This window comes from Geotrypetes seraphini, chromosome 1 (genome assembly GCF_902459505.1).
Source record: "Geotrypetes seraphini chromosome 1, aGeoSer1.1, whole genome shotgun sequence".
NCBI classification, from domain to species: Eukaryota; Metazoa; Chordata; class Amphibia; order Gymnophiona; family Dermophiidae; genus Geotrypetes; species Geotrypetes seraphini.
The window spans coordinates 299285953-299313411 of NC_047084.1; the positions used below are offsets into that span (position 1 = coordinate 299285953).

Below are 27459 nucleotides of genomic sequence, written 5' to 3' on the forward strand. Positions count from 1 at the left end.
TAGATCATTTACTATACTATTGTCCTTTGATACTAAAATTCTGGAGATTGATTTGGGATCAGGTTAATAATTTATTAGAAAATCAATTGGCATTATCATATGATACCGTTTTATTTGGAACATCTATGAGGGCAAAAAGTCAAATTTTGGCAAAAAATTATAAACTTTTGTTTATAATGACATGAGTTGCCATGCAGCTTATCCTGGGAATACAACTAGACAGAGGCTGCACTATGCAAACACAAATCCATAAAATCATCCAAAAAGCATTCTTCACAATGCGTAATCTGAGAAAAATAAGAAAATTCTTTAATAAAGACCAATTCAGGATCATTGTCCAATCCCTCGTGCTAAGTATGGTAGACTACTGCAACAGCCTTTATCTACCTTGCCCAGTCAACACAATAAAAAAACTACAGACCGTCCAGAACACAGCCCTCAGACTCATATACTCACTCAGCAAATACGACCATATTACCAAAGCATACTTAGAATCTCACTGGCTACCAATAAAAGCAAGAACACAATTCAAACTCTACTGTCTCCTATTCAAAGTAACCCACGGCGCGGCACCCAGCTACCTAAACAACCGTTTTCACTACTATCTCTTATCCAGAAGAAGGAGAACACAGAACATTTTCACCTACCCTCCTCTCAATGGTACTCGACGCAAGAAACTTTATGACAACCTACTAGGGACACAGGCAGCTAATATTGACTCCGACATCTCAAAATTATTGATCGAAATTACAGACATAAAAGAGCTCCGAAAAGAAATAAAAACACTACTGTTCAAAAAATATCTCCCATCATCTAAACCGCCATCTAATGAGTTCCCAATCAATTCCTTAGGGAACAGAATCTCTTTATCCAACCAAAATAAACACCCCTACTGTCCATATCATCAACATTAATTAATCAACAGCATGCAAACATCAAAACAATAAATACACCTCCGCTTACAGGCATATGATGCTACTCTCCATCCGAAGAAACTTGACTCAGCTCATGAAACATCTTTTGTAATCTAGAATATATGGTAATTCTTTATTATCCACCAGTTGTAAATTGACTCAGTTGCTATGTAACATCTCCTGTGATATTGAATGTACTATAATTCTTCAATATAAACTGTAATTAACTCTTCTCCTGTAATGTAATTCTACTGGAAATACCCAGATATCTTCTTTATTTAAAGAATTGGAAAAATTGGGACAGATTAAATTATTCATTCTGGTGGGAATCCCTATGTAATGTCTTTAAAATGGAAAAGTTTATGGCCATTCAGAAGGGATATTATAAAAAATTTATGGAAGTTTGGGAACCATTAACTAAATATTGTAAAGATTGATTTATTTGTATAACTGAGGAAAACATGCACATCTGGGGAGGGGGTATATTTGGCATTTGTTAAGAAGTATAGAAGGGTTGATTACAGGGGCGTGGCTTTGGAGCGGAACTAAATGGCTGGGTAGTGGAGTTGCTCTGTGAAGACAAGCTATTTGACAGAGATCATAGCCAGAAAAAATTCAAATTTCACTCTGAAAAGTGAGGTAGAGGTGGATAATGGCTTCGGGAAAGCAAAACAAAAATTTGGCGGCGGGGAGCAGCTCAGGAAGCGGGAAGCGATCGAAACTTGATACGGCTTCACCGATGTCAGTTCCGTTGCCGCCGGAGGATGTAGAAAATAAAGACATAATGAAGGAAATACAGGCGGTAAAGGAAATAGTATTGGAATGCGCTAAAAATATAAAAGAAGTGAAAGAAGAGGTGGTATGTTTATCAAATAAACTGCAAGCAATGGAATTGAAAGTGGATCAAATTGAGAAAAGAGTGGAAAAGTGTGAGGAGGAAAGTATAAAGCACATGGAACACAGTAAGGAAATTGAAGCACTGAAAAGGGAGCTGGAAGATTTGTCCAATAGGGAACGAAGGAGCAATTTAAGGGTGCTTGGGATCCCGGAGGGAATTGAAAAGTCGGATCCGATTGGATTTTTGATTAATTTTTTGCCCAAGGTGCTCCCGATGCAAAACAAGTTTCCATTGGAAATAGAACGTGCACACAGGGTCCCAACGAGATTATCAAACAGCCAAAAAGGACCACGTCCACTGATCTTTAAGCTACTTAGATATCAACAGGTAGCTGAAATAATTAAATTAGCTAAAGATAATAAAAACTTAAAGTGTCAGGATTCAAAGATTTACATAGTGCCTGACTTTGCCAGAGCAACAGCACAAAAGAGAAAGCAGCTATTAGACCTGAGACCACAGCTGAGAAGTCTGGGAGCTAGATATGGGCTCATATACCCGGCAACTATGCGGGTCACTTATAAAAATAAAACTTTGAATTTTGATACTGCAGATAAACTTAAGGAGTTTTTGGAGCAGTGTGAATCACCAATGGCTACTTAATAGAGACTTGGATGGAAGTATTTGTGTTCTTGGTTGAAATGTTTATTTTTGTTTGGAAATTTCTATGTTAAAGGAAGAAAAAAGAAAAAAAAAGAGTTAATAGGATTCTGAAGGCATGGCTGCAGTTGGATTTCAAATACATTCCACATTCTATCTTGTCATGAGGCAAATGGAATGTAGCCTGCAAGAGTATAAGAGATGCAATATTACAGACCTTTTAAAGGACAGAGGTTAATAAGATGGATTGTACTGACTTGCTGTTTGGACAGACAGACTGAGAAACGATAGAGGATTGTGCAAAACAGATTGAAGGAAATAAGTTCTAAATAGTATTGAGAAGATATAAACTACAAGCAAGAGGACATTAAATAGAATGGATCTGCAAGCAAGATGAGAGTTAGACTGTGACTTTGTAAGCCTTACAATTTTCATTTGCATAAAAGGGGAAGTCAGCTGTGATATATGGAATAAGACATTGTAATGGAAATTCTCTAAATGCAGCAGAGGATTTTTTGAAGATGGTTCTGGTATATAGTTGGCCTGACCTTAAAATAAAAATGACAGAGCTACGATGGTCAAAAAAAAAAAAAAAAAAAAAAGGAACAGGGTTTGTATATGTAGAATGTGAAGGATCTATGATTGGCACCACAAGTTTGAAATTGTGGTCATTGTAAATCTTTATGCAAAACAATTGGAAAGGAGATTTAAGGTGGATCAAAAGATGAGACTGAGAATGTATAAACAGTAGTGTGAGAGGATAGAATTTGATATGGATCTGCAAGCAAGAGGAGATTTGAAATGAGACTTTATGAGACATATAGCATCTTATTACAAGAAAAGGAAATTTGTTGTTATGTATGGACTATAGTTTTAAAATTGCAAATCTATTAATGCAACAAGAGTCATAATATTGTTGTTTGGGATAAAAATTGGTCTGAACTTAATATAAATAATGGTGGATATACGAGGAGATTAAAAAAAATAAATAAATAAATTAATTAATTAGAAGTTTTGGTAAAAGCGAAGGATGTAGGAAAGTTTGGATGTTATAATATAAAGCATATGATATAAGAGAATGTTGTGAATGGAGTGGAAATTAAAAGGGTAGCAAATATGCTAGTGTGGAAATGGGTATGGAATGTTAGGAGGGTTATGTTAAAGGGATAAAAATTGTTGTTTTGGGGAATTTATTGACTTTTTGAATAGGAAAAGTTAGGAAAAAAGATTTCCATTATATATTTAATAATATTTAAAAGTGATATTTAACTTGAGGGAATGTGATGTAATCTGACATGAAAGATGGATGTGGTTTGGATGAATGTAATTTTAAAATTTGGTGTGATTATTTATGTATTTCAATAATATCTTAATGGAAATGAGTGAGTAGAGAAGGGAGGGTTCATGAGAGATGGGGGAAAGGAAAGGAAAAAAAAAAAAAAAAGAGGTAATCCTTGATAAAGAAGTCTTGTGTGATAAAATGATATTCATTTTAATATGATAATGATCTGGCTAATGGTTTTAAAATTATAAATATAGCTTGTGGGGAGTTTATCTATTGCCTAGTCAAGGTGTGCGTTTCAAAGTTGGCAAGTAATTTAAGGGAGGGATGGGAGGGGGAGGGGATTAAGAATATGGGAAGGGGTATAGGGGAGGGGATGGGTTCTAATAATAATTTTAAAAAGGGGAAAAGAGGTTATAATATTGATGTGAAGAATATTATTGATTATTGTTTTGATTTGATATAATGACTTTAAAAATTTTTTCAATAAATGTTAATGATCTCAACCACCCGATAAAAAGGAAAAAAGTATTGCTATATTTAAAAAAACAAAATGCGGATGTCTATTTCATACAGGAGACTCACCTTAATGGAGATGAATCAAAAAAGCTAATTGGTAATTGGGTGAGAGATTGCTTTTTTGCACCGGCGGTGGGGAAAAAAGCTGGGGTAGCAATTTTAATAAATAAAAAATGTTCAGCAGGATTTAATATGGTGAAAGCAGATAAATTAGGAAGATGGGTGCATGTGAACATGAGTATGGGCAATAATACTGTGGCGCTATTTAATGTGTACGTACCTAATTCGAATCAAATTGAATATTTTAAAACTCTACAACCAATAATTTTACCACTGGCTGCTAATAATTTGATAGTAGCAGGAGATTTTAATGCTGTTGTGGACCCTTTATTGGATAAAAAACCTAGTAAAATTTTAAAATCTTTAGGGTTGGATAATTTTATAAATTCTTGCAATTTAAAAGATATATGGAGAATTCTTCATTTTAATGATCGAGATTTTTCGTTTTATTCACATGTTCATAAATCTTTTTCTAGAATTGATTATATTCTTGTTTCTGATGGGCTAATACAAGATGTTACACAAGCCTCTATAGAACCAATAATTTTATCAGATCATGGAGGAGTGTGGATTTCTTTAAATTTTAATGACCCGGATAATGGTAGGCCTGTATGGAGATTTAATAATGCATTGCTTGCATATCTAAAATTTTGTGAAGAATTTCAATTAAAAATGGATGAATATTTTCAAAATAATATTACAGAGGAAATATCTACAGAAATAATATGGGATGCTTTTAAAGCAACGATGAGAGGGCAAATTATATCATTTTCAGCTTATTCTAAAAAACAATTAAATAAGCAATTTACGGAACTGGAACACGAAATAAAAGATTTAGAATTAAAATTGATTAATAAGTGGGAGAATTCTACGTTGCAAACTTTATTAAAAGCAAAATATAAATATAATGAGATTTCTTCTAATTTGGCTAAAAAAAATATTATGTGTCAGCAAGCTTTGTATTATGGTAGTTCAAATAAGGCGGGAAGATTATTGGCTAATTATCTTAAAGTGAAAAAAAGAAAGATGAAATTGAATGCAATAAAAGATGAAAAAGGTGAAACTCATTTTCAGATTGGTCCTATTTTAAAACAGTTTTTAAATTATTATAAAAACCTGTATTCTTCTGAGTCTTATTTAAATAAAGAAAAAGATGGTATAGTGTTTTTAAATAATATTGAAGGTCCGAAGATTCCTGATCATATAAAAAGAAGTTTGGAAAATCCAATATCTTTACAAGAATTACAAACAGCATTGAAATCTCTTAGAGTAGGGACCGCTCCAGGTGGTGATGGTTTTACGGTAGAGTTTTATAAAGCATTTCAAAATACTCTTTTACCTCATTTATTAAATTTATATCAGAATCAACTAAAGAAAGGTTGTATATCAGGCACTATGGCAGAATCATTAACTATTGTTTTGCCGAAGCCAAATAAAGATCCCATGTTGGTTTCAAATTACAGGCCTATTTCATTGATAAATGTAGATGGTAAATTATTAGCCAAACTTTTGGCTACACGTTTGGCAAAAGCTCTTCCTCACATAGTTGGTATGCATCAAACAGGGTTTGTTGCTCAGAGACACTCTTCTAATAACACCAGATTGGCATTGCAAATGTTATATTTAACAAAAGAAATTGGAGATCCGGCTTTTTCTGTGTCTCTAGATGCAGAGAAAGCTTTTGATCGTGTGGAATGGACATTTATGTATCAGGCCATGGAGTGGTTTGGTATTGGTTCGGGATTTATACAAATGATTAAAACTCTGTATAGCTCTCCTGTTGCTAGATTATATATCAATAATAATTTTTCTGATTGTTTTAAATTGCAAAGGGGAGTTAGACAGGGATGTCCTTTGTCTCCTTTACTTTTTGATATAGTGCTTGAACCCTTATTATTAGCTATTCAACAAGAGGAGGAGATACAGGGTATACCGCATAAAGATAAAGAATATAAAGTTTCTGCATATGCGGATGATATATTACTTCATTTGAGGAATCCGGAAACAACCATTCCAAATTTATTGGTTTTGATTGAAAGATTTGGAAAGTTTTCAGGATATAAAATAAATTGGACTAAATCAGAAGTTCTTCCTTTAAATGTGCATTGCACAAAAGGATTATTTGACTCATTACCTTTTATTTGGAAAGAAGAAGGAATAAAATACTTAGGTATATGGATAAAAAACACGCTTGATGAGACAATTATAATGAATGAAAAAAGTTTATTGCAAAAAGTAACAGAGTTATGTGAGCAATGGAATCCTTTACATTTATTTTGGTGGGGAAGAGTTCAAACTGTCAAAATGATGATATTGCCTGTGGTTTGTTATCAAATGGGAATGATACCAGTTTTTTTTCAGGGGTCTTTTTACAAAAAGTTAAATAATATTCTTAGTAAATTTATTTGGCTGGGTAAAGCTGTAAGAATTGCTCTAGTGACTTTACAAAAACCAATTGAGGAGGGAGGGGTAAATTTTCCAAATTTTTATAGGTTTCATCAATCCTATATATTGCGCCAAGGTATGTATTGGGTCCTCCCAGAACTCATGGAGAAGCTTCCAGATTGGTTATGGTTGGAGTGGCAGCTCATGTCTCCTATCAGGCTTCGTCATCTGCTTAGCATTAAAATGCCTAGAATAAGGAAAACCAATAGGATATTAATGGACACATGGACAACATTAAAGTATGTAAACAACTTAACTCCTATTACTATTCAAAAATCTACTTGTCAAAATATATGGCTGAACTCCAAGATACAAATAGGCGGTTTTATGATTGTCTGGAAGGATTGGATTGAAGCAGGAATACGTACTTTAGATGATGTTATTAATGATGGTAAGCTGCTGGAGTTTTCACAATTGCAACATAAATTTGGACTTAATAAAAAACAAAGTTATAAGTGGTTGCAATTGAAACAGGCTATTCAGGCAAGGTTCCCTGAATGGAAGTCTTTAAATACTCATTTTACTCTAGAATTCTTATGCTTCCAGGCAGATTTTATGGGTCACCAGGCCGCACAGTGGTATAAAACATTATCTGGATATTTAAATAAAAAACCAAGGACTGTACTTAGAGATATTTGGAGCATTGAGATTAAGCATCAAATTAATGCATCTCAATGGCCACGTATTTGGTCTTGGAGGATAAGATGTACAATGTCTGCGTCTATGAGGCAAACATGGTTTTTCCTGTTGCATAGAGCACTCTGGACCCCTGTTCGCTTACAAAAATTGGATTGCTCTAAGTCTAATAGATGTTGGCATTGTCATCTTGAGGCTGGAACTCTAGATCATTTATTATTTTATTGTCCTTTTATTAATAATTTTTGGAAATTGATCTGGGGGTCAAATAAATTGTATGTTAGAGAATCCTGTGGCCCTATCATATGACACAGTTTTGTTTGGAATGTCTATGAGGGCCAAAAGTCAAATTTCATCGAATAATAACAAACTGTTAATGATTTTAACAGGAGTTGCCATCCAACATATAACACATAACTGGAAAGACTATAGAGGATTGAATTATTGTTTCTGGTGGAGTTCGGTTTGTCAGGTGTATGAAATGGAAAAAACATTGGCAATCAAGAGAGGTTATTATAAGAAATTTAAAGAGGTGTGGAGACCATTAATTGAGTATTATAATAAATAAATAATTATATTTATCCCCATTAAATATATGTAGGGGGGAGGAGGGATGGGTGGGTTTTATGACATTATGAGGGGTAATATATGGAAAGGGAGGGAGGGGAGATAGTTTATGGTATAAAATGAATGTAGAGTTTCAAGTGAAGAATGTATAGTATGACTTGAATTATTGTACACTTGTTTGCATAATGTAAAAACGAATAAAGATATTTAAAACAAAAAAAAAAGAAGGGTTGATTACAAATATTTTTATGAGATGTTGGTTAATGGGAAGTGGGTGGGAGAAAATAAGTCTTGTTTTTATTCTATTAAGTATATTGTGCTGTAATGATAATATTTTATGTAAATGCATCATCCTTTGTGTACAATTGAAGTTTTAAAAGTGAATAAAGAATCTTAAAAAAAAAGTACTCTTCAATTTTAACAGAGCTGGCACTACTGAAGTCCAAGACTTGTACTTACTGCTTTGGCTGTTTATATTAAACTACACTTTCTGATCATCACTGGAGCTCAAATGACCATCTATTTGAACATCAGTAATATTTTCTCCATTTGTAAGTAGTAGATCAAATATTATTCCCTCGGTCACAGGGTTTGATGCCATTCTTACCTGAGAAGGGAGCTCCCTGAGAAGGGAGCTCCTTGAAGGGACAGAAGAATCTCTGTACTTACCTGTCGTTGTAAATATACTTGAAAGCATTGCTTCATGACCTGGGCAAGAAGATCATCTATCATTTCTCCTACATATTCTTCCCCTTCCTCCACAGCAACCATAGAGATCCAGTCTGTCTCTGTGAAGCGGCCTGGCACAATCTCCACTATTTGGGGGATATTTACTGAGGGGATGGGAACAGGGAAAGCGGCTCGGGCTTTCTCTGCCCTTAACTTCTCTGCCCTTGCAGGTCGAGACATGGTCTGTAAAACACAAGTGGAAAGTGTTATCATTTGCACTTTAATAGCCTGTGACAAAATGACTGCAAAGAGACCCAAATTAATAATTACTTAGAAGCAAGAGCCTATATAATTGAAAGATGTGCAGTAGAAAAAGAACAGCCAATTAACAGTGGAAAATGCTTGAGTACCTGAATAAATTCATGTAAACTGTTATGAGCTCCCTTGAGAGAACAGTTTAGAAAATTGAATGAATAAATAAATAAAATAATTTAGAGGCACAAAGTGAGCAAGCTTATTCAAATGTTTCCACTACTTCCCAGTGCCCTTGAAGAAGGGATATTCACAATCAAATCCATGGCAATTTGAGACCAAGGAGTGAAGGCACGTGAAGGAGCTGAAGTATCTCTACTCTTGGGAAGTGAGTAGACTTAGCCTAGGTGCATATGGAATAACATATCATTTTTAATGGTTAGTCTCCAAATAGAACTATATCATAACTGCATGGTCTTGGAGACCTCTGGATGCCCAGCTTGTTTGCTAATATGCATTTAAAATAAAACAGTCTGGCAGGCACAGATTACAGGAAAAAAATAGACAGTGGCCAGGTGTGTCCTTAGATGTATTTGTTTGAGCCTGCTGTAACTTGGTAAATCATGTGAATAAAGTTGCCACGATCTTAGTCTTTAGGATGGCAAGTTCTTCCTCTAGTGCCCTTGACATTCTTGGGTCCCAACTGATATGTAATGATAAGGTCGAATCAAGTAAAGAAGAAGGCCCATCTGGCTTGATGGGTGAACTGAATGTGTTCAAGATTCTTGTTCTTCCACTCCTCAAATGCCCATTTGTAGCCTAATTCTATAAATAGTGTTAAAAATTGCATGTGCCCAATTTCCATGTGCAATTTAATTGAATTGGGTGCTAATAATCAATTCTTGGCACTAACTAGCATTAATTAAAATTTACACATGCATTTTTAGGTGCCGGGACCCAAACAAAATTTATATGTGGTTCCAAAAATAGGGTGTGGCAATGATAAGGTCATGGGATCAGGGGTGCTCCTACAATTATCTGCACTGTCATAGAATTTAGGCATGATGATTTACACTTAAGTTAGGTGCAGACCCACACTATTCTATAAACAACAACCAACACTGAGAGCCATTTATACAGGGGTGTCAAAGTCCCTCCCTGAGGGCCACAATCCAGTCGGGTTTTCAGGATTTTTCCCAATGAATATGCATGAGATCTATTTGCATGCTTTCATTGTATGCTAATAGATCTCATGCATATTCATTGGGGAAATCCTGAAAACCAGACTGGATTGCGGCCGTCGAGGAGGGACTTTGACACCACTGCATTTATAGAACAGTGCTTAGTGCATTTTTCAGTCCCATTTACAGAATTGAGTCCTTGATGGACAAGTGTTCCTGGTTCACAAACTGGGCGGCAAAGACAGGTCAATTGGATCAATATCTATACTCCTTGTCATTTTTAAAAAAATGCTGGCTAGGGCAATTGAAGTACAGTGGTACCTTGGTTTACGAGCATAATTCGTTCCAGAAGCATGCTCATAAACCAAAATACTCGTATATCAAAGCGAGTTTCCCCATAGGAAATAATGGAAACTCGCTTTGATACGTTCCCACCCCCCGAGGCCAGTGGCGCTGCTCTATCCACCCCCCACGAGAACCGGCATTGCTCCCCTCGAAGGCCCCCCGCGATCCGGCACCCTCCCCCCGGCGATCAGACACCCTACCCCTCCCGATCCGGCACCCCCCCACCGCCGCGGCCCAAAGCCCCCCAGACCCACCCAAACCCACTTCTTACTTTCAGCTCAGCCTTGGCACCGGAATAGGCATGTCCTGTGTGTTGGTGCCAGTGCCCGAAGATTGGCCTCCTCTTCTGTGCTGGGCCTTGAGCATCTGCGCATGCTCAAGGCCTGCGAGTTCACGCTCTCTCCGAGATTCTTGGAGATCTCGGAGAGAACATGAGAACATGAACTCGCAGGCCTTGAGCTTGCGCAGATGTTCAAGGCCCAGCACAGAAGAGGAGGCCGATCTTTGGGCACCGGCACCAACGCACAGGACATGCCGGTGCCAAGGCCGAGCTGAAAGTAAGAAGCGGGTTCGGGTGGGTCTGGGGGACTTCAGGTTGCAGGGGGGGAGGTGGGTGCCGGATTGCGTTGGGGGGTGCTGGATCACGGGGGGAGGGTGCCAGATCGCGGGGGGAAGGGTGAGGGATATCGGGGGGGGGGAGGGGGTGCTCATAAATCGAGCCACGCTCGGTTTCCGAGGCTCCGATTTTGCAAATGTTTTGCTTGTCTTGCAAAACACTCGCAAACCAGTGCACTCGTAAACCGAGGTACCACTGTAGTCACATATATTTAGCACTATTATACATATAACCAGCAGCACAGAAAATATGTGTGACTGCTAAGCTATATGTATAGTGGCAATAAAGAGATTATGTACTTACTTTGGAAAGTTCTTTTCTAATAGATAGGTGAGACAATCTAGACAGATGAGTAGTGTCCCCATGACCACGTGCCATCTGCAGAAGGAATCCACTCCGGATTTTTCCTTTTGCCTCTGCTGTACTTCACTGGGCTTCATAGCTCCACCTGCAGTTAGTACCCAAGCACTGAGAGCCACCACATAAATGTGAAGAGGCACTTGTAGCAACAGGCTTAGAAACAAACTGTTCTGCTCGAGAAGTAAAATCAAACAGTACTGTTAACCTCCAACAAATGCTTCAAAGGAGCTCAGAAACTACTCCCACATAAAATGGAAATCTAATCTAATACACAACTTATTAATCATACAATAGCAAAAAGGTTCAAGGCAATTTACATTCAAAGAGGCTGTAAAATCTACAGGAAAATACAAAAACAATCAATAATTAAAATATCATCATAACATAAATATTACAAGTCATATAAAAAGTTTTCAATTTTTAACAAAACATATATACAGTATTCTTCCCAGCCCCCAAAGGCTGACAGGTATCTATGAATCAGCTTGGAGAAGCATAAACAGACAGAAATAGTAGGCAGGTACAGGAAGGACTATTGGCCAAGGAAGAAAGACAAATAGGAGAATTTCCTGAGGCTATGGCTGCACCAGAGCGTTGAGCACCTCGCTTACAGGCTCAGATCTTCAACTGAAGAAATAATCCGCTTTCTTGTTTCTTGCCATGGCCTTGAGGTCAAAGTGGGGCCAACCCCAGCGTCGCACTATGGCTCAGAACACCGCTGCGGATCCAGAGTCTGTCTGCTGAAGACATCTACTTGAACATTGTTGACTCCCAATACATGCATTGCCATCAGCGCTTGGAGGGGACATTCCGCCCAAAGAAAAAGAAGGCAGGCTTCATGAGCCAGAGAACATAAGAATTGCCACTGTTGATGATATTGACAGGAGTTGCCATTCAACAAATAACGTATTACTGGAAAGATTGTACAAGGTTGTATGTCATGTGTTTAAAATGGAAAGAGCGTTGGCAGTTCAAAAAGGTTACTATAATAAATTTAAGGATGTGTGGGGGCCATTTTTAAATTATTATAATGAATAATTTACACTTTTCCCATTTTTAATTCTTACATGTGGATTGGGGGGGGGTTTGGATTTCTATTAATAATATATATGAATGATAAGATATATTTATGTGGTATATTTTTTTTGTTGTATATGGAAGTAGGAGGGGGTGGGGGCTATATCTTTTTGATGTATGATATGGTAGATTTTCATGTGATATTGTATTCTAATTGTTTGATATTTGCTGTACACTTGTTTGTGAATTATAAAATGAATAAAGAATTATATAAAAAAAAAAGAATTCCCGCTGCTGGGACAGACCATTGGTCTATTGTGCACATCAGTCTGCTCACATGGCGGCCCCCAGGTCAAAGACCAGTGTTCTAAATGAGTCCAGCCTCACCTGCGCACGTTCCAGTTTAGCAGAACTTGTCCAACTTTATCTTAAATCCCTGGAGGGTGTTTTCCCTTATAAGACTCCGGAACAACTTTCCAGTTTTCTACCACTCTCTGGGTGAAAAAGAACTTCCTTACGTTTGTACGGAATCTATCTCCTTTTAACTTTAGAGAGTGCCCTCTCATTCTCTCTACCTTGGAGAGGGTGAACATCCTGTCTTTACTAAGTCTATTCCCTTCATTATCTTGAATGTTTCGATCATGTCCCCTCTCAGTCTCCTCTTTTCAAGGGAGAAGAGGCCCAGTTTCTCCAATCTCTCACTGTACAACTCTAGGTTCCTCCCTGGCAATTGACATAAGCTACAGCCGTCACATTGTTGGAGAAGACCCTGACCCTACCAGCAATGGCATACCAAGGGTGGAGGGGGGATCGCCCCGGGTGCACGACCTAGGGGGGTGCACAGCTGGCCGGATCCAGAACCTCCTGGGACCTGCACTTCAGCGCAGCTGCTGGTCCACCCCTGCGGCCAAGAAAAAGGCTAAGAAGCCGGCTGGAGTGGCGAAAGCATCCTTTAAGGATTACCCTCCTGATCTGGCTCTATCCAGCCCCTTTCGTGACGCCACTGGACAGCGTTCTCAGCCATTGGTTAACCTTGCCTGGCCTCAGTACTTGAAGATAGTCCCATGCCGAAGGAGCCGGCTGCTCCAGAAGGGAAGAAATCTGGCACACAGTTTCTGACTGAGGGCTTCTGGTAGACAGATGTGGTCCACATCCATGTAGAAGAGGACTCCCAGATAGTCCAGCGACTGTGTTGGCATCAGATTGCTCTTTCTGTATTTCACAATCCAGCCCAGGTACTCCAGCACCTGGAGCACCTGCTCCACTGTGCTCCTTCTCTCAGGTGAGGGAGCTCTGATCAGCCAGTTGTCTAAGTAAGGGTGAACCTGGAGACCCAGGTGCTCAATGCTCTGCCATGACCACCATCACCTTGGTGCTGTCACCAGTCCAAAAGGCAGAGCCGAGAATTGGTAATGCTGTTCCAGAACACGAAACCACAAAAATTTGCAATGGGCCAGAAAAATAAGAATGTGCAAGTATGCCTTCATGAGATCCAGAAAGGCAAGAAGCTCTCCTTGGGTCACTGTTGCAATGTCCGATCCCACTGTCTCCATGTGAAAGTGTGGAACCTTGAGAGCTGCATTCACGTGCTGAAGATCCAGAATAGGTCTCCAATCTCCAGAGTCTTTCTTTGGCATGATCAAGTATATAGAGTATCTGCCTGAGCCCAAGTGTTCGGGCGGCACCGGCTCTATAGCTAAAATATCCAGCAAGCGCTGAACGGTGGCTTGAACCTTGAGTGCTTTGTCCAGGTGACCTGTAAGAGTGTCCTCAAACCAATCCGCCAGAGGCCAGGCAAATTCCAGTTTGGTCGGATGAAATGTGAATCCAGGTAGGAAGAAATGCTGAGAACCTACCCCCTATCTGTAGAAAAGCCACCTGTTTACAGCCTTCAATAACTGACCTCACAGAAACCCAATATGCTGGTATAATTAATATATATTTTATTAATAATTAATAACAGGTTACAATAACAGGTTACAGATTGTTTAAAATGCCGCAATTAAAAACTTATAAGGAATGCTAAAAAATTTGATCATGTGATTCCTTTACTTAAGGAAGCGCATTGGCTTCCGGTTCCTCATCGTATAACTTACAAACTATGTCTACTGACTTTCAAATCCCTTCTTTATAAAGCACCTGTTTTTATTCATAGATTATTGATTCCCTACTCTTCCCCTAGATCACAGTTCTTCAACCGCCGGTCCGCGGACCGGTGTCGGTCCGCAGAAAATTTATGCCGGTCCGCACAGGGCCAGCGAGATCAAGTCGCCAATTAAATTTCCTGCCAACTGCGGTTCCTGCTCATTAATGTTCCTTTCAGCCTCAGGCGATTAAGATAGGCTGCCGACGTCGGGGCCTTCCCTCTCTGAGTCTCGCCTGTTCGGAAACAGGAAGTTGAAACAAAATAGGCGGGACTCAGAGAGTGAAGGTCCCGACGTCAGCAGCCTGTCTTGATCGCCGCCCCTGCCGAGTTGCTGAAGAGGGCCGCGGGGAAGTTACAAGTAGAATGGAGAGAGCTTCAGATACAGGTGCAGGTTGAGGGAGATGGTCAGCGTGTGCGAGCAAGATTCTGGGGAGCCTTCACAGTGACTTCCTCCCCTCCCACCAGCTCTCCTACTTGCCAGGGTAGTGATTTACCAGCAACTTCCTGCAGGCAAGTACTGAGAGCTGCTGGAAGGGGAGACAGCCACTGTAGGAGGCAGGGAAGCTACTGGATAAAGGGAGAGCTGTTACTGGGCTTGGAGAGAGTTAGAAGGAGAGATGCTGCTGGGAGGGGAGGAGGGAAAGGGATGAGAAGAGAGTTAATGTTGGATAGAGGGAGGAGGGAAGGGAGAAGAAGGAGAGATGCTGCTGGAAGGGGAGGAGGGAAAGGGATGGGAAGAGAGTTAATGTTGGATAGAGGGAGGAGGGAAGGGAGAAGAAGGAGAGATGCTGCTGGGAGGGGAGGAGGGAAAGGGATGGGAAGAGAGTTAATGTTGGATAGAGGGAGGAGGGAAGGGAGAAGGATAAAAAGGAAGGAGGGAAGGGAAAAGGGAAAAAGAAAAAAGGAAGGAAACAGCTGGCAGGGAGTTACAGGAGGGGAAGGGGGTCAGGGTGGAATGGAGAGATCAGATGAGGGAAAGGGGAGAGAGAGAAATGAGAAAGTAGAGAGACATTGATGCTGGAAAGGGGGTCAGCAGAGAAATGAAAGAGGGATAAAGATGCTAGATCTGGTGTAGGAGAGATAAAAATGAAGAAGGCAGTGAAGCTGGAATGAATGATGTAAAAAGGAGAGAGGAGGAACAGGCTGGATGGACATGGAACTGGAGGGCACTCAGGGAAGAGGGGAAATCAGATACATAAGGAAGGGGGAGAGGGCAGACATTGGATGGAACGAGCAGATGCTGGAAGGAAAAGAGTGAAAAAAAAGATGAAAGCAGAAACCAGAGACAATAAAAGGTAGAAAAAAAATAATTTTATTTCTATTTTGTCATTAGAATATATCAGATTTGAAATATATATCCTGCTAGAGACATAACTGGGGACTGCAGTATTCTGTTAGCATGATATTTCTATGTAGCATTCTATAATAACTTGGCTTGTTCAGTTTTCTTGATAGTAGAGGGGATATATGTGAAGGGGAGGGGAGACAGGGGTTTTGCTGGTCCGTGCTCTGTATATTTGTATTTATAAAATCACAATTGTTCAGAATATTGTTTCTTTTTATACTTTAATAAAATACGTTTAATATAAAATCATAATTGCGGCTTGTGCAGATGGGATCAGATGGTTTGTGGGGACCGAGCTCGCGGAGATGGGGCATAAACGGGGTTTTTAAATTTTAGTCCTAGTAGTTTGCCGGTCCACAAAATAATTCTTTTTTTTCTGCCGGTCCACAGGTGTAAAAAGGTTGAAGAACACTGCCCTAGATCTCTTAGATCCACTGATCAGCATCTCCTGACTGTTCCCTCCCTAAAAACAATTAATACACGGTGACAAACTATTTTTTCCGTTACTGCCCCCCAAATGTGGAATCTACTCCCAATTCACTTGCGAGAAGAATTGAATTTGAAAAGATTTAAGAGCAATCTAAAATGCTTTCTTTTTAAAGATGCATTTGACAACTAATAAAACTATATTTGGTCCTCTAACCAGACATTAGGTTTAGATCAGATGCTTTGAGTGAGCCCTGGTTTCTAAATTCTCTGATGCTTATTGCTCTTCCCTTCCCTAACGTTTTTTCCTTTATATGTCTCCTTTACTATTTAAATTGTATTTCTGCATCTACCCCTTCCTTCTGTATCAATTAATTTTGACTTGTTAGTCATATTTATATAATTTGTTTTCCTTTGATTATTGTAACCCAACATTTTTATTTTTTGTTCATCGCTTAGAAGTCGATATAAGCGATTACTCAAATACATAATAAACTTGGAAACATTGTTAGTTTTTATTGGTTACTTACAAACATCATTACATTTATCAGTTTATTAATTAGTCACCATTATCTTGTGTCATGCTGTGTCATACTGTACACACACCCTGTTTACTAAAATAACTATCTATTCCCATCAAATGTTATTTTAATATCAAATCATCAATTTTGAGCAAAAGGTCCAGTAAGACTCCGCCCATTCCAGGATATATCTCGCAAATGATGTATTCTTATATTCTTGGTCAGGACTTGTCCTCATCCTTCTTATGTTCACTTCCCTGTTCTTATGGAACTACAGCAGATGTGGTACCAGTTGCCATGTAAAAAAATAAGTTTTGCTTGGTTTGCTGATTTCAGCAAGCATAGATTGTGCAAAGGCTGACAGCTTTAGTCAGAGCATTCTCAGCCATCTTAAGCCTTTAGTAGTGTTTATTGGCATATTATTCTGGGGAATTTTCAGGGGGTTTTGTCTTCACCTCTAATTTTATAGAGGACTTAAGATCTTCACCTGTATACCTGTACAGGACTATCTCTCTCTCTCTTCCCCCTCCCTTATCAATCTCTCCGTCTAGGTAGTGGAAGGCTAGGATTGCCTGTAGCCAGCATACCGTCGTCAGGAGCCCTGGGAAAATCTCTGCGATATGGCACTTGCATACGGGCAGGATCGCCGAGAGTCACAAAAATGAGAGCGACCAGAACCTCTAAAGGTCCTGGGTCTGCTATCAAGGAAAGTCTTAGGGTGACAGTCCACCACGGAATCCATGAGGTCATCCAGGCCTTTGCCAAACAATAATTGCTCCTTAAAGGGAAGCCTAGCCAAACTAGCCTTGGAAGTGGAATCACCAGCCCATTGATCCAGAGCATCCAAGAAGCAGAGATGGAGCGCTGGTCTAGGACCTGGCAACTCAGCTTCAATGCCAAAAAATGCAAAGTTATGCACTTGGGTAGCCAAAATCCATGCAGGACTTATACCCTTAATGGTGAGATCCTAACAAGAACGGTAGCAGAACGAGACTTAGGGGTGATCATCAGCGAGGACATGAAGGCTGCCAATCAAGTGGAGCAAGCTTCATCCAAGGCAAGACAAATCATGGGTTTCATCAGCCGTAAGCCGGAGGTCATTATGCCATTGTATAGATCCATGGTGAGGCCCCACCTGGAATACTGTGTGCAATTCTGGAGGCCGCATTATCGCAAAGATGTGCCGAGACTGGAGTCGGTCCAGAGAATGGCCACCCGTATGGTCTCGGGACTCAAGGATCTCCCGTACGAAGAACGGTTAAATAAATTAAAGCTATACTAGCTCGAGGAGCGCAGAGAGAGGGGAGACATGATTGAGACGTTCAAGTATCTCACGGGCCGCATCGAGGCAGAGGAAGATATCTTCTTTTTCAAGGGTCCCACGGCAACAAGAGGACATCCGTGGAAAATCAGGGGCGGGAAACTGCGAGGTGACACCAGGAAATTCTTTTTTACTGAAAGGGTGGTTGATCGCTGGAATGGTCTTCCACTTCAGGTGATTGAGGCCAGCAGCGTGCCTGATTTTAAGGCCAAATGGGATCGACACGTGGGATCTATTCATAAGGTAAAGGTAGGGGAGGGTCATTAGGGTGGGCAGACTGGATGGGCCGTGGCCCTTATCTGCCGTCTATTTCTATGTTTCTATAAGTATGCTGACTCCTTTGCCAAAACTTGCATAAGGTCATACAATGCTTCAGCAATATAATCTGTGTCGGTCAAAAAAATTGAGGAGGAGGATCTACAGCCTCACTCTCAAGTGTGTGCAGTACAGAGACACAGGCACGTGTAACAAAGGAAATTGCCGAAGCAGCATTGATGCCTAAAGCAGCTCAGTCAAAGAGTCTCCAGAGGACCACATCCACATAGTGTGGCCAGTCAGGCTCCGTGCCTGCCCTGGTCCCTGTAATTGTCCTAGTGTCCACTGGGAGGAGCCCAAGAGAGCCACAGGTGAGAGTGGGCTCAGCTAGGACAGGGCATGGCTCTCACACTGAAATGCCTGCAGATTTTGCTACTCTGTTAGAGAGGCTAGGGAAGAGATCCAGGACTATCCCTAAGGAGAAGTTTCCCAGCTTTGACCAGGGTGATGCCATAGATCCTATGGAAATAGAGGAAGCTGATGCCCCTCCAGAGTTTGGAGCACAAGTCCAGGAGGAACCAATGGAGTTGCAGGAGGATCTGATTCCAGAGGTAGAGCTGATGAACAAGAGTTTAGCTGCCTGCCAAGCCCTGATTGAAAGCTATGCTGTATTGCTGCTTTCCGTGTTTGGGACACTAACTAAGAATACTGCCTGGATACAGTTTTGATTTTGAATATTTTCTCTCTTGTTAACTGAACAAGACTGACTGTATTGCTGGACTTAAGTTGCAGTGCTGGAGTAATCCCACAATAGTTTTTGGACTCTGTGTGTGTGTTGGGGGGGGACACAGCCTGGTGCCTGGAAAAGAACTGTGGGGTTTTTTTCATTGTGCATTGAAGTTGACTGAATGTAAGGATTTTTTTTTTATTGTTTTCAGCCAGAGATTTTGGAAGCTGAGTTATGTCTAAGGAGGGAGAAATTTGCCAATATCTGGGTAGGAATTTTGGAAGCTATTTTGGATAAGCTTTTAAAAGACAATTCTCCTGGCCCCAGCATTACTGTGATAGCTGGAGGCTTCTGTGCTTCTTTTGTGCTTTGATTGCCTGAACTGTTAAGGTTGATAAACTGAACTTACCTGTGTCCTGCTCTGGCAGGCCAAGAAGAGTGTTTGCAAAAATAAACTGGATTGAAAAGTACAGTTTTTGGCTTTGATTGAACTGTGTATGGAAATCCTGAAAGCTACACAGGATATGCCCCTGAATTTTGCTTTTTGCCTTGGTGCACTCTGACAAATAAATCTAAGTTGAGAATTTTTGCAACAAGATTTTGGTGTTTTGTATTCCTTAACACTATCATACCTGTAGGGTTGTCTCCATTCTGAGAAGCATGGCTGGATCAGTTTTCCCTGTGGCAACTTGGGGCACTGTTATCCAGTTCCTTGAGAACCAGGTGGCTACAATAGCGGTCCTGCATATCTTTATTCATCACATCACCTTCACTGGGCAGAGATGTGCGTTTAGTCACCTGCACAACCAAAGAATCCACCTTGGGTTGACCCAGAAGCTACTAACACTCCTGTGCCAGAGGATATAAGTGTGACATGGCTCTGGCTATTTTAAGAGCACCTTCTGAGTCATACTGCTCCGAGACCAGAACGCTCCTATCAGGGTGCCAGGGAAAGGTAGCAGACTGTGAGTACACACCACAAAGCCAGGAGGAAGAAGTGGACAGAGCTGGCTGAGTGACTAAATTCAACTCCTGCAAAGATTCAGAAATAAGATCCAGCAAAGCCACAGACTTAAATAAACACAGGATTGTGGAATCAGCCCCAGGTTCCAAAACCCAGAGGGATCCGCAGATCCAGCACACAGTCCCTAATCTCCCATTCTGGGATGCCCTGCACCTGTAAATAAGGTGTCAGCAAACTGGTCAAATGCATCAGGATCCCCCAGATCAGGATCAGGCAGCGCAAGAACAGTGGCAGGTTGAACCGAGGAACTGTCCAAAGAAGCAACACCACTGAGAGAGGCCTTGGATACAGATTGAGACTGCGCAGGGGGAGAACATTGGTTTTGAAACTCGTTCCACAAAAATTTCATAAAATCTGAGAAAGTGTCCGGGCTCCTGGGGTGTAGTCACCCTTAGATGACTTAACTTTGCATTTCTTAGGCTGCGGAGGGTCCTCAGCCAGGCGTATGGAACTAACAGCCGTGCCAAGCCCCAAAAATAAAGAAGACTACCTCGCTGGGTTAGCTGAGAGTTTAGTCACCTGCTTCAGCAGGGGAGAGGCTAAGCTTATGCTGCACCTCCACCCCTGTAGACCAATGGACATGTACTAGGACAAGTGGAGGCAAGAAGACATAGCCAGCATCCTATGAGACATTGCCGAGTCTCCTAAGGGTGTCCAACAGCCTGCACTTGACCCCTGCTTAACAGTAGGTGTGATCACTTCAGGGAAGGTCCTGAGCTCCAAAGAAAACTATGCAGGCTGGCTAATATTGACCTGTCAGCTACAGACCAAAGTCTGTGTGTGAAGCAAGCAGAGCTGAAAACACTCCGAGCACCAGAAAACCCTTAGAAAGGGATGAAATACACCAAATAAAATAACAAAATGTGGAGAGCAGAACAAACCCTCCTGCAGGCACATGTGCAGAAGGAAAGATCTGCGGGTAGAGATAAGGAGCCCAGTGAAGTACAACAGAGGCAAAAGGAAAAATCCAGAGTGGATTCCTTCTGCTGATGGCACGTGGCCATGGGGACACTACCCATCTGTCTAGAATGCCTCTCCTATTGCAGTACTAATTGAATTTTGCAAGAATTGAATAATTATGGGGACGTTTCTGGTTTCAAAGTTAATGTGAATAAGTGAGCTGTTAAATGTCAGTCTCTCTGAGGCGTTGGTGGAGGAACTGCGAGGGTGGTTTCCTTTCCATTGGGTAAAATTTATGTGATACTTGGAAGTTTTCTAGGGACCACTAGGGGCTAATCTGTATGATCTTAACTATACTTCCCTGCTTAATCGGATACGGAAAGCTTTAGATGGTTGAGGGAGAAGATGCATTTTTCTTAGATAGGGCATAAGGAAGTGGTGAAGAAGATGATCCTCCCTCAACTGCTCTTTGTGTTCCAGACAGTACTCCTTTGTGTGCCCCAGTCGGTTTTGTAGGGTCTCCAGCGTAGAATTTCTAAATTTATATGGGCTCATAGGCATCCCAGGATTGGCCGGAGGGTTCTGTGTCTTAGAAAGAGGGAGGGGAGTCTGGCGGTGCCTAATATCATGAAATATTACCAGGCGGTTCAGTTGTGAGCTCTTATCGAATGGCAGGCACATGGATGTAAACAGTGGGTAGTAGTTGAACAAGAAGATGTTGGGCAGCTGCATCTTTTGCATTTGCCACGGTTGCCGGGAGGCTCTGTGAGAGTGGGGTCTCTCAACTCGGTTAGGACAACTCTGCGGGTGTGGAAGGCGGCACGGGGATTGCTTTAGGATGGCAGATGGTATTCTTGGTTTACACCCTTCCGGTATAATATGGAATTTGTCCCATGTAGGGAGGAGGGGGTATTTGCTGCTTGGGAAGCTAAGGGTTTGCTTTGTGTGGGACAATTGTGGGATTTTGTTGGGAAAAGGATTAAGACCTTCCTCGAGCTTCGGGCTCAATATCAGTTACTCCCTTGGGACTTGTTTCCCTACCTTCAAGTGAAACATTATCTCCAATCCTCAGGTTTAACCCAGGATTAGGGTGGGGGGCCAAACACATTTTGACTTGGTGGTCTCTTCGTTGCAGAAAGGTGCTATCTCAGCCTTGAATAAATGCTTAAACTACAAGAACGAGAGGGCATTCGGAAAAATTAAGAGGGGACAGATTCAGAACCAATGTTAGAAGTTCTTCTTCACCTAAAGGGTGGTGGACACCTGGAATGCGCTTCCAGAGAGTGTGATAGGACAGAGTATGGTTTTGGGATTCAAGAAGGGATTAGATAATTTCCTGAAGGAAAAGGGGATAGAGGATTAATATACAGGTCCTGGACCTGATAGGCCGCCGCGTGAGCGGACTGCTGGGCATGATGGACCTCTGGTCTGACCCAGCAGAGGCACTGCTTATGTTCTTATGCTATCTCAGCCTTGAATAAATGCTTAAATGTACGGTGTGGGGCTCCATTACCTTATATGAAGGCTTGGGAGGCAAAGCTAGATTATCCACTTAGTCTACAGGATTGGGAAGAAATTTGGTCCCGGGTGCCTTCCTTGGGCTTGACAACCCCTATGGTGGAAAATGGCTATAAAGCACTTTTTCGCAGGTATTACACACCAGTCATGCATGGGGCGGGGAGAGGACCTTTGTTGGAGGGGATGTGGGCTAGTAGACACATATTTACATATGTGGTGGCAGTGAACTAAGGTGCAGGGCTTTTGGGTCCACACTTTTCAGATGTTGTCTAAGATCTTGGGGAAAGAGGTTCGGGCTTCCTGGGAGGCAATACTTTTACATAGGTATGATTTAGATTTGGAAGAGGGAACTGAGCTTCTGTAAGTTGTTCTTCACGGCCACAATAGAAACTAAGCTGCACCACTTGTATATCATATATAAGCTTACTGCTATCAAACATACTGCACTACCTAAATTTAATCGCATTTGGAGTCAATTTGAATTTTGAGCATACCATTAATGTGTGGCTCTCCTTCCGATTGCTAACCTGGTCATTTGTGAAAACTAATTGGTTTTCTCTTTGCTTTTTTCACTGACTCTCTTTTGTTTCCTCAACTCTCAGGGGGAGGGGGGAGGGTAGAAATGCTGGTTGGGCGTGGATTGTACTGTTTGGATGCTTATTAGCTCTGTAATGGATGCACTGGAGTCACTGTGCATCTATCTTGTGTTTATATTGTTGCCACTTGAAGTGTATTGTTGATATTTGCAGTGTATTTTGGTATGATTTCTGCTCAATAAAAACTTTTTCAAGTTAAAATAAAAACCTGCATGGTCAATCCAGTCTGCTCAACAAGGTATATCCAGAATTATAACTAGCACTCTGCGCAAGTTCCATTGCTTCATTATTTAATACTCCTGGAGGAATTCTGCGCATGTAGAAGTTGCACAGAATTCCTCAGTCTCACAGGACGTGCAGAATTCTGCTCATGTTGTGCAGAATTCATAACAGGCATGGGCAGAAGTAGCTCTGCTCACTCCTTTTTCCCCTCCAGTGCTAAGCTCCTCCTGTGCTAACTTAGCCCCGATTGTTTATGTGAATTTGATTCACAAACAGTTGGGTCTAAACACAGGCGGAGGAAGTGACCCACTGTGCAACGAGTCACTTCCTCCTTGCCACAGAAACTCAGCAGGGGAGGGGGAAGAGAAAGTAAGCAGAGCTACTGTCATGGCTGAAAATGAGAAGAGGACAGAAAAAAGTGAATGTACAATGGGGTATTGGGGGTAAAGGGGTGAATCATGTACCTGGGAGAGGGAACTGGGGGCAAAGTAAAGGGGTAGTCACCCTGAGGGGGTTTGAGGTTGAGAGTAAAAAAATGAATGTGCCATGGAGGTGGGAGCAGGAAGCTGAAGGCTTACCATGGGGGTTTAGGAGGGGAGGGAAGGTAGTGATAGCTGGGAGGCAAGGAGCCAGGAAGAGAAGTTGGAATATTACATGTAGAAGATGACTTTTGGGGCAGACAGAATTATGAGTCATGTTGGGATTTAGAAGGAACAGCACAACAGTGGATATGACTACAAAGAAGCACAGAATGCCAAAAGCAAAGTGGCCGTTTATTGCTGAACTTGAAACAGACTCAACATAGCCATGTTTCGGCCTCTAGGTCTAAATCAGGAGTCTTAGATCAAAGAAAATTGTATTGGTTATAAATCCTGTATGATCAAAATGGGTTAAAACAAACAAACAAATAAATTCAAAGCATTGGCTATGCATCTGCTTGCTCGAGAACAACCTACAATGAAACTGAGATCTAAATTGTTATGTTTGTTATGTTATTTGTCATCTTATATAAGAACATAAGAAGTTGCCTTCGCTGAGGCAGACCAGAGGTCCATCCTGCCCAGCGGTCCGCTCTCGCGGCAGCCCATCAGGCCTAATTGCCTGAACAGTGTCCCTGACTAATTTTTTAACTGCCTCTAATCCTCTCCCTATTATCCTGCCATATCCTCCAAAGTGGAGTTTGAGGAGGCTTATAACATCCAATTAATGCATCACAAACATGACAACAGCAATTATAATAACATAAACACTAACATCCTTCAAAGTTGTCTATGGTTGAAGACTACAATGCCTCAGCATTCAAAGTCAAAATAATCTGTGCATCTGCCTAGGTACAAGTGTGGATTGTTCTGTAGAGGTTTGTTCTATTGTTTTCTACAGGCTTTAGAACTGCTGTTGGAGCGAAAGAAGGAACTGAGGAGGCTGAAGCCTGAGAAAGGAAGGGATTTCAGACCTTATGATGGGAGAATTCCTACACAAAATATGGTACTGTACACAGAATTCCACCAGGAGTAGTTTAAATACTGCATCATGAACAGAGGCAATTGGCAACCTCGTATGTGCAGTTATATTTATGCAAACACCATTACTTTCAACCCTAAGATCTTCTCCTCCTCCTCCACTGCTGACTAGTATCATTTGTTGGCTAATAACTTTATGAGGACATATCTCTCCCTCCTAGACATAAACATATAGAATATACACTGAATGACTAACTGAATGGAGAAACACTAGCTAGGACTTCAGAAGAAAGAGACTTGGGAGTAATCATCAGTGCAGACATGAAGGCCGCCAAACAAGTAGAGAAGGCCTCATCCAAAGCAAGGCAACTTATGGGATGTATCAATAGAAGCTTCGTTAGCCGCAAATCTGAAGTCATAATGCCACTGTACAGAACCATGGTGAGACCTCATCTGGAGTACTGTGTGCAATTCTGGAGGCCACATTACCGTAAAGACGTGCTTAGAGTTGAGTCGGTTCAGCGGATGGCCACTAGGATGATCTCGGGGCTCAAGGATCTCTCGTACGAAGAAAGACTAAACAAATTGCAGCTCTACACTCTAGAGGAGCGCAGGGAGAGGGGGGACATGATTGAGACATTTAAATACATCACGGGACGTGTCGAGGTGGAAGAAGACATCTTCTTTCTCAGGGGACCCTCGGTCACAAGGGGGCATCCATTCAAACTCAGAGGAGGGAAATTCGATAGTGACATAAGGAAGTATTTCTTCACAGAAAGGGTTGTAGATCACTGGAACAAGCTTCCAGAGCAGGTGATCAAGGCCACCAGCGTTATTGACTTTAAGAATAAATGGGATGCCCTAGTAGGATCCTTACGAGGGTCGAGTTAAGGAACTAGGTCATTAGTACTCAGACTTAATGGGGTGGGTCAGTAGAGTGGGCAGACTTGATGGGCTATAGCCCTTTTCTGCCGTCATCTTTCTATGTTTCTATGTTTCTATTCTTTCTGAAAGGTCACTTTGGGAAGCCACAAAACTTAGAGACTTGAAGAAAGCACAGATGGTTAGCATATGTATGCGACTCCTGAGCTCCAAGCTGGCTTCAGAAGTGCTGAAACCAGGACATTACAGAGATATTTATACATTCTTCTGGCTATACAACTGAATTCTAGAAAAAAATTGTTCACCTGTTACTTTTCTTAACAATCATTGGTGCTAAGCTCATACTAGCAGGTCATTAGCAGGTCACTTATTTAGGCCCTGCAGTCTTTCTGTTACATGTCGTTTATGCTGAGATAGCCATAAGAAGTTAGAATGTCCAAGCTAACACCCAAGGCAGGCAGGCTAGAACATAATTCAGCATTTTATTAAAGAGAAAACTTAGTTCAACACTTAGGAAAACCAGTCCCAGACTCCTTCATTTCCACTATGTTTTTTGGATTGGGGAAGCCCGCAGCTCTGTACCTATGAATTAAGATAACATTAGATGTGACTCACACCCGCCCGATCAATAGTACTGGTAACCACAGCAACCCCTGTCTGCCCACCTGTCCCTGCGTCTTGGTACGACCCCATCTTCTGAAAGGAGGCTTTTGGTCAGACTTCGAGCAGAAGGGGGCCACAAAAGGGTGTCTCTTGTTTTGAGTCCAAATAGAAAGGAGCGAGGAACAGCCCCTTCAGAGACCGATTCCTCTGCCCGGTAGACTCTACCGACCTGCCTCCAAGCACTCACACTCCCTCTCCCGTCTACGTTTCCCGGGGCTCCACAGACTCTCACCGCGGATTTATACGATGTGTAGCAGCAGCCGCTGAGTCCCGCTGAAGCCGACGCCCGCTGTCCAACACTCGCAGTCCCCCATCCAGAGTTGTGTACGCGCGTCGCCTAGCGACGACCCAGGGAAGACTGCGTGCGCACTCCCACCCGACGCCCTCGCTCCCCGCGGTCCCGCGAGGCGGCAGCGGGATGACGTAATTGAACCTGCGTGGTCTCTATGGCTGCGAGTGACGCTGCTGAGTGAAAGCGGGGGGAAGTGAGCTGGGGGGCAGTTTCCTGTCTTGTTCCGTTCTGAACGGTGAGTCTGAGACTGGGAGCGGGGATGATAAGGGAGAGATGGAGGAGGGCAGCAATTCCCCCTTCCCTAGACGGATGGTAGTGGTTGAGGCTTTTAGTGTTTGAGACCTTCCCCCTTCAAAATGGACAATGAGAGCGAGAAAATGCGATGAGCGAATTGAATCGTAGCTTGACTCCCCCTTACCTTTCTGTTGTTATTTAGGGCCGGTGCAAGCGTATTAAGCACCCTCGACAGACCTTCAGCTGTGCACTCATTCCCTCATCAACCTTTAGGCCCCTTGGCCCCATCGCCAATTATGATCGCTCCCAAGTCACGCCTTATCTGGGTAAAATAGGCTATTTGAAACCTACTCGCCTTTCTTTCCGGTAAAAATACAATCTGTTATTTCTTTCGAGTTTGTGTGGTCGTCAGGAGGACCTAATGTTTTGCTGCGACTCCAGTTAATCTTTGGAGCTGTGTGCAGAAGCAGTTGCCTAGTCCTACTGCTTTTCCCAATCTTCATATCGCACCTACATCATCTCCAGCTTTCTTTATGGAATAACGTTCGACCTGCAAAATAACAGGTCAT

The 27459-nt window shown here is 41.7% G+C and overlaps 2 protein-coding genes across 5 annotated transcripts in view; one reads left to right on the plus strand and one right to left on the minus strand.

Annotated features, from left to right (window-relative positions):
- C1H2orf81 (chromosome 1 C2orf81 homolog) overlaps window positions 1-26495 on the minus strand; it is an 83393-nt gene extending 56898 nt beyond the window's left edge. Inside the window, exons 1-2 of the mRNA XM_033954445.1 lie at window positions 26367-26495; window positions 8588-8830 (exon numbers count right to left, since the gene is read on the minus strand). Coding sequence (XP_033810336.1) covers window positions 8588-8827 — 240 coding nt within the window. The 5' untranslated portion in view covers window positions 8828-8830; window positions 26367-26495. The remainder of the gene's footprint in view (window positions 1-8587; window positions 8831-26366) is intronic.
- Window positions 26496-26720: 225 nt separating this feature from the next.
- The window catches only part of WDR54 (WD repeat domain 54), a 91113-nt gene continuing 90374 nt past the window's right edge, over window positions 26721-27459 (plus strand). For 2 of the 4 annotated variants that reach the window (XM_033954459.1, XM_033954469.1), the window contains exon 1: window positions 26755-26891. The gene's annotated coding sequence lies outside the window, so the exon portion shown is untranslated. Of the gene's footprint in view, window positions 26892-27459 lie in introns of all 4 variants that reach the window. The other 2 variants (XM_033954451.1, XM_033954477.1) reach the window with 2 other exon arrangements.